Here is a 16062-nt window from a genome sequence, read left to right as displayed (position 1 = left end):
GAGATTTAGATGATGGCACAGAGAGTATGATTAAATTTGCAGATGATACCAAGCTGGGAGGGGCTGTAAGTATTTTGGAAGATAAGGTCAAAATTCAAAATGATCTGGACAAACTAGAGAAATGGTCTGAAGTTTAATAAGGACAAATGAGAAGTCCTCCACTTAGGAAGAAACAATCCATTTCACACATACAGAATGGGAGAGTGTGTCTAGGAAGGAGTACTGCAGAAAGGCCACATAGAGGACCACAAGTTAAACAAGAGTCAACAGTGTGACACTGTTGCAAAAAAAGCCAACATAATTCTGGGATGCATTAACAGGAGTGTTGTGAGCAAGACATGAGAAGTCATTCTTCTGCTCTACTCTGCACTGATTAGGCCTCAATTGGAGTATTGTGTCCAGCTCTGGGCACCACATTTCAATAAAGATGTGGAGAAACTGGTGAAGGTCTAGAGAAGAGCAACAAAAATGATCAAGTTCTAGAGAACATGACCTATGAGGGAAGACTGAAAGAGTTGGGCTTGTTTAGTTTCAGAGAGACTGAGAGGGGACATGATAGCAGTTTTCAAGTATCTAAAAGGGTGTTACATGGAGGCGGGAGAAAAATTGTTCTCCTTGGCCTCTGATGATAGGACAAGAAACAATGGGCTTAAACTGCAACAAGGGACAAAATGACATTAGTTTAGACCTTAGGAAAAACTTCCTAACTGTCAGGATGGTTAAACACTGGAATAAATTGCCTAGGGAGGTCGTGGAATCTTCATCACTGGAGATATTTAAGAGCAGGTTGGATAGACATCTATCAGGGATGATTGAGACTGCTTGGTCCTGCCATGAGGGCAGGGGACTGGACTCTACGACCTCTTGAGGTCCCTTCCAGTTCTAGTATTTTGTGATTCTGTGAAAACAGAAGAGAGGTCGAGGCAGATGTGACTCTATGGGTAGTGGCAAAATGTGGAATTAAGAAAACAACTGTGAAGGAATGTCAAGAAGTCTACATTAACTGAACAGCTAAAGTTCCCGAGTTTTCCTGAGGAATACCAACGTGTCCACTAAAAGACAGTGTCTTTCACCCTGGTTCTGTCTGAATGAGGGGAGATGTAGGTGACTGGACAAAAAAAAGTACATAGTTTCATAGACTTCTAAAACTTTTAATCAAAATATTTAAAATCAATAATTACTTCATCTGACCATTCCCATTTCTATATAAGAAAAAATACTTTTGAACACAGAATATATGTACTTTAATCTGTGTTTGACAATGAAACTATGATCTAGTTCCACAAAGTTTGAACGTGCACTGAATCTCAGAAACAGATGGTCTGAAGTCAGTGTTTTGGTTTTTTAAAAATACTTCTATAAAATGGACCACATGTGAAGTGAAAAATTCCAGTCTCTTGCTGTTAACAAAACTTTTTCTCCAAGTAAAATATTAGAAGGCTTTGGAGGTTACTCACTTTTAGCCTCAACTGTTACAAGAAGATATTTTATCTTTTGTTGGTTGTGTATCAAAAATGTTCTTCTTTAAACTGCCTGGTCTCAGACTGCCTGCTAACTTAACACCAGAGTTCCCAAAGCAAAGAGTACTGCTTAAAGAATTTTTGAATTTACAGAGTTAAATATTAACAGTTTCTTTTTGCTTAGGCCTTGACAAAAACACTGCAAAATTAAAAAGATTTGCAAGTGACTGTTACCTCTACTTTCTTTAAATAACTCTTTACAGTGCAGAAGACTACAAGAATGCTATGACAAAGTTTGAGATAACATGAAGTATTTTTGGGAGAACCTCTAGGAATTTTTTTCACTTCCTGACCTAAAACTGTGAAACTTCCTCATAATACTGCTGTGTGCTATTAAACAATTGCAGTTTCCAAAGTGAAAACTGAAAGGATCTGTATAAATTATTATCTCTATTTTGCTTCTTTAGGTACAGGCAGTCCCCGGGTTACGTACAAGATAGGGACTGTAGGTTTGTTCTTAAGTTGAATTTGTATGTAAGTTGGAACTGGTACATACTGTAGGGGAAAGTCTAGCCAAACATTTCTCCAGAGCTCAGTTTTATTCTCCCACACCTCACTTCCCTCAGTCCTTTATTCTCAAGCTGAGGTGTCTGCTGAGAAAAGCCGCTCCGCGTCTCCCTGGTCTGCTGGGGGGAGCGCTAGCTTCACGTCTCCTTGGTCTGCTGCTAGTGCAGGGTTGCCTCACCCCATTTGTAAGTAGGGATCTGATGTAAGTCGGATCCATGTAACCCGGGGACTGCCTGTATATGTAATGTTAGTATCAGAGCACCAAGCTACATGAAGGAATATGTTTTACTGAACTAACTTCTGCTGGTGAGAAAGATAAGCTTTTGAGTTTACACAGAACTCTTCAGGTCTTGGAAAGGTACTCAAAGGGTATGTCTACATTGCAATTGGACAGTCTTGGTTGGCCCAAACCAGCTGACTCAGGCTTCCCAGGCTCAGACTAAGGGGCCATTTAAATGTCATGCAGATGTTCAGGATTTGGCTGCAGCCTGAGTAATGATATCCCCATCACATAGGGAGGCCCAAGACTGAACATCTACCCTGCAATTAAACAGTGCCCAAGCCCAAGTCAACTGGCATAGGCCAGGCATAATTTTTTAACTGCAGTGTAGATCCAGCGTGTCACAGTTACCTACAAGATGGAACAGATTGTTCAGTGTAAATAGTTACCATATTCCAAGGGATCATTTAAGATGAAGTAGCCCATTATCAGTCATGGGGTGGGGATCAAGGAATAATAATAAAAAAGCAGGAAAGGGAAGGAGGGTAAAATGGGTGACTGATTGCTATAATATGCCATAAATCCAGTATCTCTATTCAGTCCATTATTTTAGTATCAAGCAAGAAGTTATGAATTTAAGCTCCCAGGGCTCATCCTCTGAGGATGAGGACTCAAAGATCAGCTACAGAGTTATTACTTTGTGAAAAGTGTTCACTCAACAGTAATATGGTGTTTTTGTTTCATCATTGTTCTATGCAAGTTTATTTGAGAGTGTAGCGCAGAGGTGGGCAACAAGCCTGCAGGCTGCTTATTGCTGACCCTAGTGTAGTGATTGTTTTATTTCATTAGTACAGCTGTTATTGGGTCATTAAGCACACTGACTAAGGTGCACCATATATACAGGCAGTCCCCGGGTTACGTACAAGATAGGGACTGTAGGTTTGTTCTTAAGTTGAATCTGTATGTAAGTCGGAACTGGCGTCAGCCGCTGCTGAAACTGATCAGTTTCAACCGCGGCTGAATCTGGATGCCAGTTCTGACTTACATACAGATTCAACTTAAGAAACCCAGGCGTCCCCAAGTCAGCTGCTGCTGAAACTGATCAGCGGCTGATTCCAGGAAGCCTGGGGCAGAGCAACTCTGCCTCGGGCTTCCTGTAGTCAGCCGCTGGTCAGTTTCAGCAGTGGCTGACTTGGGGACGCCTGGGGCAGAGCAGCTGGGGTGCTGCCGGGTTGGTCCGGGGGTAGGCAAGAAAAGCCTGGTCTGCTGGGGGGAGGAGGGCACTAGCTGCACCACCCCTCCCCCCCCAGCAGACCAGGGAGACGGGGGTGGTGGGACCGCCCAAGTCCTCCACGGCTTTGCTCCGCCTCCCTGGTCTGCTGACCTGGGAAACTCGGAGCAAAGCCACAGAGCACGCGGGCAGCGGGACAGTCCAGGCGCACCGCGGCTGTCCCACTGCTGGCGTGCTCCGAGGCTTTGCTCCCCAACTTCCTGGTCTGCTGGTCAGACCAGGGAGACGGGGAGCAAAGTCTTGGAGCACGCCCGCAGCGGGACAGCTCGGGAGCGCCTGGGCTGTCCCGCTGCGGGTGTGCTCCGCGGCTTTGCTCCTGTCCCCCTGGTCTGCTGGACCCCCCCCAGCAGACCAGGGACACCCGAGCAAAGCCGCTGCGGCTTTGCTGGACCCCCCCAGCAGACCAGGGGGACAGGAGCAAAGCCGCACAGGCGGCGGGGGTCCCGCTGCCTGGGCGGCTTTGCTCCCGGGCAAACGAGCAAAGCCGCCCAGGCGGCGGCTTTGCTGGACCCCTCCAGCAGACCAGGGAGACCGGGAGAAGCTTTTTTCGCCCCGGAGGACACGGGTGGCGACCCACCGCCCGTGAGCTCCGAGGCGAGAAAAGCCCCGTTCGTAAGTGCGGATTCGACATAAGTCGGATCCGCATAAGTCGGGGACTGCCTGTACAACAAGCCTTACTTCTACCAGTTGTGTTTATTTAATATTATACCAATTTTGTAAATATTTAAAAGCTAATAGGCGGCCTTTTTTTAAGTTTGTAAACTGTCATTTCCAATAATCCTATGTTACGTTTCAAAATATTTAGTGAGTACTGCTGAATATTACAGTATTGTGCCTGCAATTATATAGCTATTGGTATGGACATGTCATTAAACACACCCAAATATATTCCTTTTGGCCTGAAATCTAGCATTTGCCCTGCTACCATCACCAAAATAGATCTTTCTGGAAACATTTACATCCATTCAGGCAAAGAAAAAAACTCCAACAATCTCGACATTCAAGAAATGCTCTATGATTTGCGCATGTTCAATTAACTCTATACTGACTTGATTTTCAAGCTCTGCACTTACATATTACTCACTGAAGAGTAGGTGTTTTATTAGCTTTTAAAAAGTATGATCAAGAATAGGGTCCTTACTCTCAATAGGGAGGTGTACTATACGAAATCATGCTCTAAATGGGAATAGAGTTCTTTTCATGAACCATTCATTTAGTAGTCCATATGGGAGCTATTGAGTGCTGAACTGTTTTAATAAATTCAAAAGCCAGAAGGGGATGACTGATCAACTAGTGTGACCTCCTATGTTACATAGGTCAGACTTCCCCAAATAATTCCTAGACTACATCTTTCACAAAAACATCCAATCCTGAATTAAAAATCGCCCGTGAAAGAGAATCCACCTTGATCCTGGGAAAACTATTCTAAGTACCTTCACTTAAAAATTTATCTTATTTGTTTAGCTTTAATTTCCAGCCTTAGCCTGCATTATGCCTTTCTCTGCTAGAGAGCCCATTATTACTTATCTGTTCCTTATGTAGGCAATTCTTTAAAAAGTTACTTTCCTTTCACAGCTGTTGTTTTTCAAGCTGTGTTGCTCATGTCCATTCCCATTAGTAGGGCTCAACAAATAATACAATCTACTCACCCGGGGCGAGTAGATTGCAACCCGGAAGAGCCGGGTTTGGTGATCTGCGCATGTGCAGAATGATCTGCACATGTGCAGATCGCCGGACAGCGTGGCTGGCGAGCCCTGCCCGTTAGGTATGTGTGTTACACATACACCGTTGCTGGAGATTTTTCCCTCAAAGATATCCATCAGGCTAGCTCTCGTGCCTCTGGTAATGCATGCTTAGGTGCCTGCATAATAGATACTGCCGATCATACATCCTTTCCAGTTCCTTAGTAATGGCTAACTCCAACAAGGGTGGGTCATAGAATGGACATGAGTAAAAGTTACGGAAGGGTAGTAACTGCTTTCTCTTCTTAAATTGCTTGCTTATGTCTATTGCATGTTAGGTGACTCACAAGCAGTACATTAAGCGGTGGACTTGGAGTTCATGAATATGCTGATGACAGCACATCTCTTCCAAACCTGGCATCACCTTGAGTCTGTTGCACTGGAGGAAAGATTTTAAGTGAGGTACGCTAGCTAAGAACAGTCAAGAGGAGAATACTGGTTTGTTATTTTCTGTTTTCTTATTTCTGAAAGAGATGTGGGGACAAAAAAAGCAGGAAAATGAGTGAAAACAATGAAACTGTTGCAAAGTTAGAGCTTTTCAGACTGTTGGTTGAAGAAAAGAGCACCGGAGACTACGGGAACTGAGAGAACGGGAGCTAAAAGAAAAGCAGGAGGAAAGAGAAAGTGAAAACACCAACTGGACCCACTGATCCCAGCAATTCCCTTCATGCAAAAAAAATCCACAACTGGTGTAAGATGGAAGTCTCTTCACTCAGAGACCAGCCTGAACACAACTTCCATTAGGATAACCTTCAGTCTAATCTTTGTACTTCTTTGTAAGGGGTTCAAAAGTCCAGAGTGATTTGGCATCAGTCTCTCATACCAGTCTCTCTCCTAAAACCTGGAATGTGAGTCTCTTATGGTCTGAAAGTCGCTCATGGCCATAAGCCTACCACAAGATTTGATGCACAGGCACGGGGTATGCCCAGCCCTACTTAAAATTAACAAGCTATGAAAACAGGGTACATAAACCACAGAGAAGAAGTCTTGCCAAAACAGGAGAGTTTGTTCCAGCAACTGTCACAGGTGGAAAGAAGGGATTCAGCAGTTTCATGATCAGTGACACGCCTTATACTGGCACATAAGTGCATGGCACCAGACGGTGCTAGAGCTGGGCTGATGGATACTATGGAGGGAAAAAAATCACTGACAACAGTGCATGTGGTATGCACATGAGCAAGCACTCACGGAATATGAAATTTTGAAAATATGATCTTATATTAGAGATTATGTCCCTCGGGAGCATCTGGCATTGGTTACTATTGGCAGACAGGATACTGGGCTAGATGAACCTTTGGTCTGAACCAGTATGGACATTCTTACGTTATCTTCTTACTAAAGTGGTCACTGTGAGATGTTAACTGTAAAAGGAGAATGGAGTTCTTTCCCATTCCAGGAATTACTGGTAAGCTTTGAAGATCTAAGCACAAGGTAATATCTAATTCTGGGCCTCCCATCTGGTTAATGAAGATGTCCAAAAATATATTAAAAATTAAAAGCTGTAATGCGTTATTTACTATACCTAGCTCAGTACAGTATATTGTAGACACAGTACAGTATACTGTAGACAGTATATTGAATGTACGGGGCATATAACACATCTTTTAAAAATATCTGTTTTATAAAAATGTTAGCTATTCTTGCAATCATTTGATAATCTTTGCTAAAGTCAACATACTATAATTTAAACCCAGCTAGTTAAAATTATTTTGGAATCCTGCCTGCTTCTAATTCACAACTCAACTCACTATGTTTAAAACTGTTTTTAATGTTAGGCAATACAAAGTTAGGACTCTATGTTAAAGTATTTAAGGTCATGAGATTTTACTTTAAAAGCCAACAAAAACAATCAAATAATGTCAAACTTTACCTTGTAATGGCATTCTCATTGCTAATATTTAGAGGAAATTTTTTTTAATTTTACCAACTCAGTAAACTATTATAAAAATACAAAGTCTTACCAGATAAGCTAGGGAGGTCAATAAAACCAAAAAAGAACCGGCCTCCATTAAAATGATCAGATAATCTAAAGAAAATCAAGAGTACAATGATACTTCAAGTATCATTCTGGTAAACAGATTCAAATAAAAGTGAAGATTATTTCAACACAGAAAAAAAAGTATTTATCAGAGATGAATGGGAAGCTTTCCCTTATGAGTATGAAGACCCAAAACACCACCATCTTCAGAAATTAACTTTTTAATTAAAAATAGATATAAATGTATAAATGTTCTGCCCATTTCCTACCATGCCGAGAAACAGGAGACTCTAATTTGAATGAGACTCCTTTGAGTAACTCAACTGTGAGACCAAGGGGACTAACCTGGACTTTGTTCTCATTTAAAATCAGACACTGAAGGAACTGATAAAGACACTGTCTAATAGGGCAATGGATTTCATAAGACTTGTTAAATTGTAAAAGAAACATCTTTACAAAGTCTCTGAGCAGTCTAAACTCTCCTTTTCCAAAAATTTCACATTAGCATTCTTTCAGTCTCTGAACTCAGAACAAATCCAACTGTGGAATAGATCATGAGGTATGAACACAGAGAATGCAATCATCTCCCTTCCTCCTCAATCTTCCTCATCCAGAAAGAAAATAAAAAGTCTTCTCTTCGCAAGGCAAGAAGAAATCAGTCCTATGATTACCAAAAATTTAAGGACCTTTGTGAAATTCCAAATCTTACCTATCGGAAACTCCACCCTACCAGCATAGTAAGAAGAATCTATGGAATTTACTCATTACACCCTAACAATATATATGTACACTTTCCTGTCCCAACCCAGTCCACACCAAGATCACCATGGAGGTTACTTATACTACAGCAGCAGTAAAAAGTTAACTTTGCAGCTCATTAGGGTTTGGCTCATACTCAGAGGGGCATAATTTGAATCTCAAGTATAGTTTACAACAGCCAGCATGAGGTACTACAATGCTAAAGAGGTAAAGTTATTTCTGCAGCAAGCCAGTTATAAAGTTAAATTCAACAGAATAGACTATGTATTTGTATCCATCTTCAGCCTTCCTTTCTCATACCTACAAATACTATCTACAAGATAGATTGTAGGCTACAAATGAAGTCCTATTTGCATACACAGGTTTAAAGTCGTGGAACCATTTATAGCTGTGCTGTCCAACCAATTCTGAAGCAGTTGCTACTATAGTGGCTGCTGCTATAGCGAACTAGCCACACTCAACTGGCCAAACAGCCACTTGTGGCTTGTGGTTAGCATATTGGACACCTTGGATTTATAGTATTTTTCTTCAGATATACAGGAATATTTGATTGTACTGTCTAATCAATGTGTCCACCTCAGTTTCTTCCCCCAAACAAGAATATTCATGCCCCCTAATTCATTGTTAGCCTTCAAAAGTTACAAAAATCTAAAGAATTCCAGAAAACAAAAAACCTGGCAGTATTCTCAGCTGAGGACTTGGCAGACTGCATTATGGCAATTTTCAAATTCAGTTCACTGAGCTCATTCTTCATGTTAGAGAACCCTATTCTTTTTTCTGAGTGCACTGGCGTAAGGAGGAGGCCCATTTTCCTAACAGGGAAGTTTCCCTATGTTGCACAATCTTCAGTATCAGCTTCTTCATAAAGAGACAACCGTAAGGCACAAACTATTATATACATCTCATTTGCTTTTGTTTCAGAAACAGGAGGCTTCCTGACTAAATCAGGCAGACAAGACCTGACATTTCATGGTTCAGTAAACTATCATGTGGAAGTCTCTTTAAAAAAAAACTAAAATAAAGAATCATTCACCACAGACCTCAATTAGTTTAAATTCTTTGTGTTCAATACTATTCCATCTAATTTTTGCGCAGTTAAGCTTATTTACACTTTCATATTGCATCATGCCATGGTCAAGTATTTGAGGTCAGTAACTTGCAAATAAATTCCTTGGATGTTCACTGAAGTATCTGATTTTTTCCCCTCTACAGTCCCAAAATTATCTTGCAATGCATTCAATCTGGGTGTGTACTCACTGCAGCCTTTTTATAAATGATGTTTAATATCAATAATGAGACAAAGAAACATATCAATCTTATACACAAAGATTGGGTGGAATAAATTCATCCTGCTGTAATGCGGTCTGCTTCAGAAAGCTTTTTTCCAGAGAATCAATTTGGCCTACAGAAGGTAAAAATAGAAAAAGGTTTTCATAGTTCTCACTTTCTAAAAACAAAATAAACTTCTTAGGCATACTCATAAAATCATGCCCAAAATAGTCAGTGTTTCCAGAGTTCAGATACTTGTACAAAGTATGAAAGAACAGCTTTTTTTCCCCTGTGATCTGAGACAGATTTGTGATCTGAGACAGATTTGTGATCTTTAACAAGTTATAGCAAACTTTTTTTTATTATTTATGTCTCATCACTTCAACCGATAAAGAATTTTTTAAGAGAATTGTATTAAATTTAAATTAAGCAAACTTAAATTTAAGTTTAACAAAAATAAACAAACTGACAAAAATGTCTCCTTGTATTTTTATTCAAGTTTCAATTTTTTTAAAGAAAAAAATTCCCCAGAAGGTTGACAACTGAAACCTTAATCCATTGTGCAACTGACTGCAACAAAAGATGAAATTGACAAAAACTATTTTTATTGTCCAGGTCCTGAAAACATTAAACAGTCAATAATGAATTCGGAATTACTAAATTGTGAAATTACAGTAACTAAATTTTGTGAAATTATAACTGAACATAAAAGGATACTGCAAACAAAACACACTATTTTCACAACTGTAGTTCTAAGCTAAGTTTATATTTAATAACATAAGTAAACTTTATTTTAAGACTCTTTCCAGAGTCAGCAATGGGAGAACTAATCCATACTGAGCTATTCTACCTTAAGATTTTGTCTTAAGATTTAGAACAGAATATTTCTCTCAGAAGGTACTAGAATTAGTAAACAGATGCTATGAAACATCAAGGAGCATGAAAAAACACAGTAAAGTGACAGAATAGCAGAGTATACTTAAGACCAGGACAAAAATATCACTAATACCCACCATTGATTTTCAACAGGATACTGAAGAATATCAGCAGGATACTGAAGAATAGTATACATCATGACTTAAACATGCACACAAACCACACACACATTCCGTTCTTCCTAAGAAATAGAAGAAAAATCTATATCCTTCTGGGATAAAAATAACAAAAGCTCAACAGCCTGACAAAACACTATGGCAATTCACATCCTTTTGAATTCAATTCCATATCACAGAAATGACTTTAAGAACCACTGCTGTATTTTTTATTTAACTTCTGATCAACAGGTAAAAATAAAAAAAGAAACAAAAACCAGGAAATGTATTCTTCCAAGTGCTATACTTAAAAATTTACACATTTTGAGATGTTAATTCCTGCCTCCAATTGGCTCATTATGCCAACTTGTATTGTCTACTTAATGATCTCACTATCCCCCTTAAAACTTTCCTCTGTCTTAATGGCTAAAAAAACCTCCACAGTTAGACTATGGTGCTGAGACCAGCCTGTTATGCTGACCAATATTGTTTCAATGTCCTGATTCATGACTAGGTCTCCTTAAAGTGAATGTTAGGAACTAACTTTTTCCTTGGGCAGATCATTCCATATGAAGGATTCATTACTCATGTCATACTGACTATCGGAAGCAGGATATTGAAGTAGGATGTTGATAGCATACTAACTATCGGAAGCAGGATGTTGATGGACTAGTGGTTTGATCCATGTTTCTAAAAGCTCTGGTGAAGTAATTCCCCTGAATCAAAGAGGCAACCTTGTTTTTGAAAATGGCCACAAGTTTGTACAATGTGAAAACATACATTAAATCCTCAGTTAATTACTTATTTATTAAAAACATCTCTAAATCAATAAGATTGATAGTTGCTTTTGTTAAAGAGTTATTTATGGGGTGGCCATGAAGTAATATTTTATACTATAAATTACATAAAAAGTCTCTCATTTTCTTGCTCAGTGTTTCTCAACCAGTGGTACGAGTACCCTTGTGGGTACTCGAGAGAAGTCTGGAGGGGTACATCAACACAAAACAAAAATTCAGTTTTTCAAATTTCAGTTAAGTTTTACATCGCTTTATTATTTTTGTACTTTTTACACCCCAAAATTTCATTGTCCGCTCAGCTACGATTAAATTGTTTAAACAAATGTGTTGCAATGGTAGAAAAAATTGTGTGCGTCTGAGGGTACTAATATTTTTTTAAAAAAGGTGTACTTTATAAAAAAAGAACTTTGTTGAGAAACATTGCTCTAGCTCACTTGCACACAAACACATAAATATGATATTAAAATAGAATAATGTTCCCTCCCTCTTCATTCAACAAAGTTCTTTGAAATTTTTGCTTACCTTCTTTTTCAGCAAATAACTGACTATCTGCAATGACTTTTCGCATTTCTGGATCGTAACGAGTTCCCTCTGGAAATATCACAAGATACACCTGTGGGATTTAAAAATACATATGCATATACTTTAAAAAAATCAGACCTAGAAGATAATTTCTGAAAATAATCATACAATTTTAGTCTCATACACAAGATTAAAAACAAATGCCAGATACAGCTATAAGTACTGGACGAAAATAAATGCTCTTTATAAAGCTATAGGAGGCTTACTTAAACAATGTTGCATTTGCAATGTTAAAATTTAGGGTTTAAAACTGTTTTCCACCATTAAGCCAATTTTCAAGGTTTTATAAGCTTGGAATAAAATTCCACTAGGTGAATTAACAAATTTTAAGAGGAAAGATAAAAAACCCACATATCAAAAGGAAGATTAGGAAGTGAGTTGAGGAAATAAATAGCAAGAACAGCTAAGATACGAACAAAATTCTTGTTCCTATGTAACAACCTTTAGTAATATAGACACTATTCAAGTCAAAATTCAATGACAATTAACTATTAAACATGATTTAGTACTCAGTGTAAAAACATGTCAGCCAGTTTTTGTTAACCCTAATAGCTGATTTCTCCGATTTCATAACAGAGGCGGGTCTTGTGGAAAAAAAGACTTTGAAAGGAAGAAAAGCTGGTGGCTTCATAGATAGTAAAAGGAAGGTGTTCCATGAATAAGGGCAGTGGAGAAGAAGTTACGGAGAGGTTTGACTAAAAAGCTGACACCTGAGAGGACAAGATTGTTATGTATGGTATGAAATCTTTGGAGGGAAAAGGAATGTGATAAGAGATAGGAATGTACCATTGTCAAAGGTCAAAGTTATGAAGGGCCCTAAAAGATAGGAAAGGCAGCTGCAGCTTAAGATTTACGCAGTGGAACTTGGGGTACGTCTACACAGCAGTGTCATTTCAAAATAGCAAAATGCGCATCTACATAGCAAGCTGTTATTTCTAAATAATTTTGAGATGGAAGACTTCTTACATTGACTCCTGTAATCCTCATTTTATGAAGAGCAAGGGAAGTCTAAGGAAGAGTGTTCTTCCCTTGACTCCCTTCTGTGTAGACAGAGCCAAAAGCTGAATTAAGTTATTTTGACTTCAGCTACGCAATTGATGTAGCTGAAGTTACATATCTTCATTCAACTTTTGCCCTGCAGTGTAGACATGCCCTTAGTAAGCAAATGGAGGTGACATGGTCAGAGCAATATGTAATAATCATAGCAGCTAAATTTTAAAGTAACTGGAGGGAGCAACATGGGTGGTTTGCAAAGCTGTAGATAAAGAGGCAACATCTTGATTGCTGTGAGAAAGACTTGAACAAGAAAGCTTCAGCTGTGTGGATGGAGGAAAAAAAACAGAACAGAATTGAAAGATTGCAGGTGAAAAACGGACAGGACTTGGATGCAGCATGTATGTATAGAAGAAAAGAGATGGAGGAGTCAAAGATGACATCAGCTGGAATGACAGGGGAGCATAATGGTCATAGAATCATAAGATTATGCCCCTTAATAAATCATCTAGTTCAGTACCATGCACTGAGGCAGGACTAAGTATTACACCATCGCGGAGAGGAGTTTAACCTTTCATGGACTAAGAACTGGTTAAAAGACAGGAAACAAAGGGTAGGAATAAATGGTAAATTTTCAGAATGGAGAGGGATAACTAGTGGTGTTAGTCCTAGGACCAATCCTATTCAACTTATTCATAAATGATCTGGAGAAAGGGGTAAACAGTATGTTGGCAAAGTTCACAGATGATACTAAACTGCTCAAAGTAGTTAAGACCAAAGCAGACTTTGAAGAACTTCAAAAAGATCTCACAAAACTAAGTGATTGGGCAAGAAAATGGCAAATGAAATTTAATGTGGATAAATTTAAAGTAATGCACATTAGAAAAAATAATCCCAACTATACATACAATATGATGGAGACTAATTTAGCTACAACTAATCAGGAAAGATCTTGGAGTCATCGTGGATAGTTCTCTGAAGACGTCCACGCAGTGCTCAGCAGCAGTCAAAAAAGCAAACAGGATGTTAGGAATCATTTAAAAAGAGAGAATAAGACAGAGAATATCTTATTGCCCTTCTATAAATCCATGATACGCCCACATCTTGAATACTGCGTACAGATATGGTCTCCTCATCTCAAAAAAGATATACTGGCATTAGAAAAGGTTCATAGAAGGGCAGCTAAAATGATTAGGGGTTTGGAATGTGTCCCATATGAGGAGAGATTAAAGAGACTGGGACTTTTCAGCTTGGAAAACTAGAGACTAAGGGGGGATATGATAGAGGTATATAAAATCATGAGTGATGTGGAGAAAGCGAGTAATGAAAAGTTATTTACTTGTTCCCATAATATAAGAACTAGGGGCCACCAAATGAAACTAATGGGCAGCAGGTTTAACACAAATAAAAGGAAGTTCTTCTTCATACAGAGCATAGTCAATCTGTGGAACTACTTGCCTGAGGAGGTTGGGAAGGCTAGGACTATAACAGGGTTTAAAAGAGAACTCGATAAATTCATGGAGGTTAAGTCTATTAACGGCTATTAGCCAGTATGGGTAAGGAATGGTGTCCCTAGCCTCTGTTTATCAGAGGGTGGAGATGGATGGCAGGAGAGAGATCGCTTCATCATTACCTGTTCGATTCACTCCCTCTGGACACCTGGCATTGGCCACTGTCAGCAGACAGAGTACTGGGCTGGATGGACCTTTGGTCTGACCCAGTGTGGCCATTTTTATGTTCTTATTGCCTGGTGGTAGGGCCAGGAATCCCACTGCCTCCCGTCTCCCCTTTCCTCTGTAGTGTCGCTACTGGGCACCAGCCCTGCTACCGGGCTCCAAGCCACCAGCCCTCCACGGGACTCTCTGGTCCTGAAATATCCATGGGCTTTCCTTCCCAATCAGGGATATGGCTGGACCAAAGAATCCTGGTTAAGAGAGGATCAACCTGTACTTGCATGAGGTAAACTTGCATGAGCAAAAAATACTATTTCCTCTGTTTATCAGTTCTACAGTGCAAATATTTGCAATAAAAATAATATAGAGTGAGAACTATCCATTTTATAATTGAACTCAATGTATTTTAAAATGTAGAAAAAATCCAAAAATATTTAATACATTTCAATTCATATTTTATTTTTTTAAAGCAGTATGATTAAAACTTTGATTAATCATGATTTTTTAAATTGTGATGAATTTTGAGTTAATTGTGTGAGTTAAACGCAATTAATCGGCAGCTCTATTTTTCGTGGTTATTTCAAGCTGGGTCTTTAAGTTATGTTGAGACTTTTTTGCACGTGAGAAAGGCAAAGATAGATTCTTTTGGCAAACTTACAGCTATTAATAATATTCAGTCTATTTACAGAGATAATAAAATGGCTCTAATTTGTTATGAGAGGACAAAGTTTAACTATTGAATGTGAGCATTTTCTTCTGTAGACTATTTTGCAATTTGGGTACTTGCCATTGGTTAGTATGAGTGTAGTTTTGTAGTATGTATGTTTTGTAGTATGTATGTAGTATGTATGTAGTATGAGTGTAGTTTTGTAGTATGTATTTTATAGCACAATGGACTTGAAAGAAAATGGAAGGATTCCTATGCAGATTGAGAAGAAGCACAAATATTTAATATATTAATGCGATGAAATTTCAAACACAAATGCAACAACATGAATATTACTTGAATGTAATATTAATACTTGAAGTGGTTAGATACACCACAAACATTTGAAGGTAAATTTGCATTTTGCCCAGAATGATCACTTTCATTAGAAGAAATATTTTTAAGCAGCCAACAATTTTGAGAGCATTTGTTGGTAATTATAACATGAAATTGCTATGAGATACAACTGAATTCAAAACAAATTAAAACCATATAAGAGATGGGAAAATCAGGCCCTTTAAACAACAAAAAATACACAAACACAGGCATAATAATATATGGCTACTAAAATGGAACTAAGCCAGCATTACAGAAAAGTGATGAAAATGTAATAGTCAAGACACATCTACTCATTCACCTTCTACCAAGCCTTAATAAAAAGTTCTCACAGGGGCTTACTAAAGTCTAGGTATATGACATCCACCGCTTCTCCCTTATCCACAAGTTAGAAAGGTTTAGCTAATATCTAACCTAAATCTCCCTTGCTGCATATTAAGCTGATTATTTTGTTTCCTGCCTTCAGCGGACACAGAACAATTGATCATCATCCCTTTTCAAAATGTATTACTTTCTTGATGCATACCCAAAGTATGGAGCACTATAATCTACATATCCTTTCGTTTATTCTTCATTTTGTAGTTGTGCATGAGTTTTCCTTCCTAAGTACAGTATTTTGCAATTTTCTATATTAAAATTCATCTTATTAATTTCAGAT

The 16062-nt window shown here is 38.6% G+C and overlaps 1 protein-coding gene across 2 annotated transcripts in view; it reads right to left on the bottom strand.

The window, feature by feature from the left end:
* AGPAT5 (1-acylglycerol-3-phosphate O-acyltransferase 5) overlaps positions 1 to 16062 on the bottom strand; it is a 73957-nt gene that overhangs the window by 21124 nt on the left and 36771 nt on the right. For both annotated transcript variants that reach the window (XM_006137757.4, XM_006137756.4), the window contains exon 5: positions 11637 to 11727. In XM_006137757.4, coding sequence (XP_006137819.1) covers positions 11637 to 11727 — 91 coding nt within the window. The remainder of the gene's footprint in view (positions 1 to 11636; positions 11728 to 16062) is intronic.

Source organism: Pelodiscus sinensis, chromosome 3, assembly GCF_052426305.1.
Source record: "Pelodiscus sinensis isolate ZL-2025 chromosome 3, ASM5242630v1, whole genome shotgun sequence".
Lineage (NCBI taxonomy): Eukaryota > Metazoa > Chordata > Testudines > Trionychidae > Pelodiscus > Pelodiscus sinensis.
This window is presented reverse-complemented; position numbering and strand designations above follow the sequence as displayed.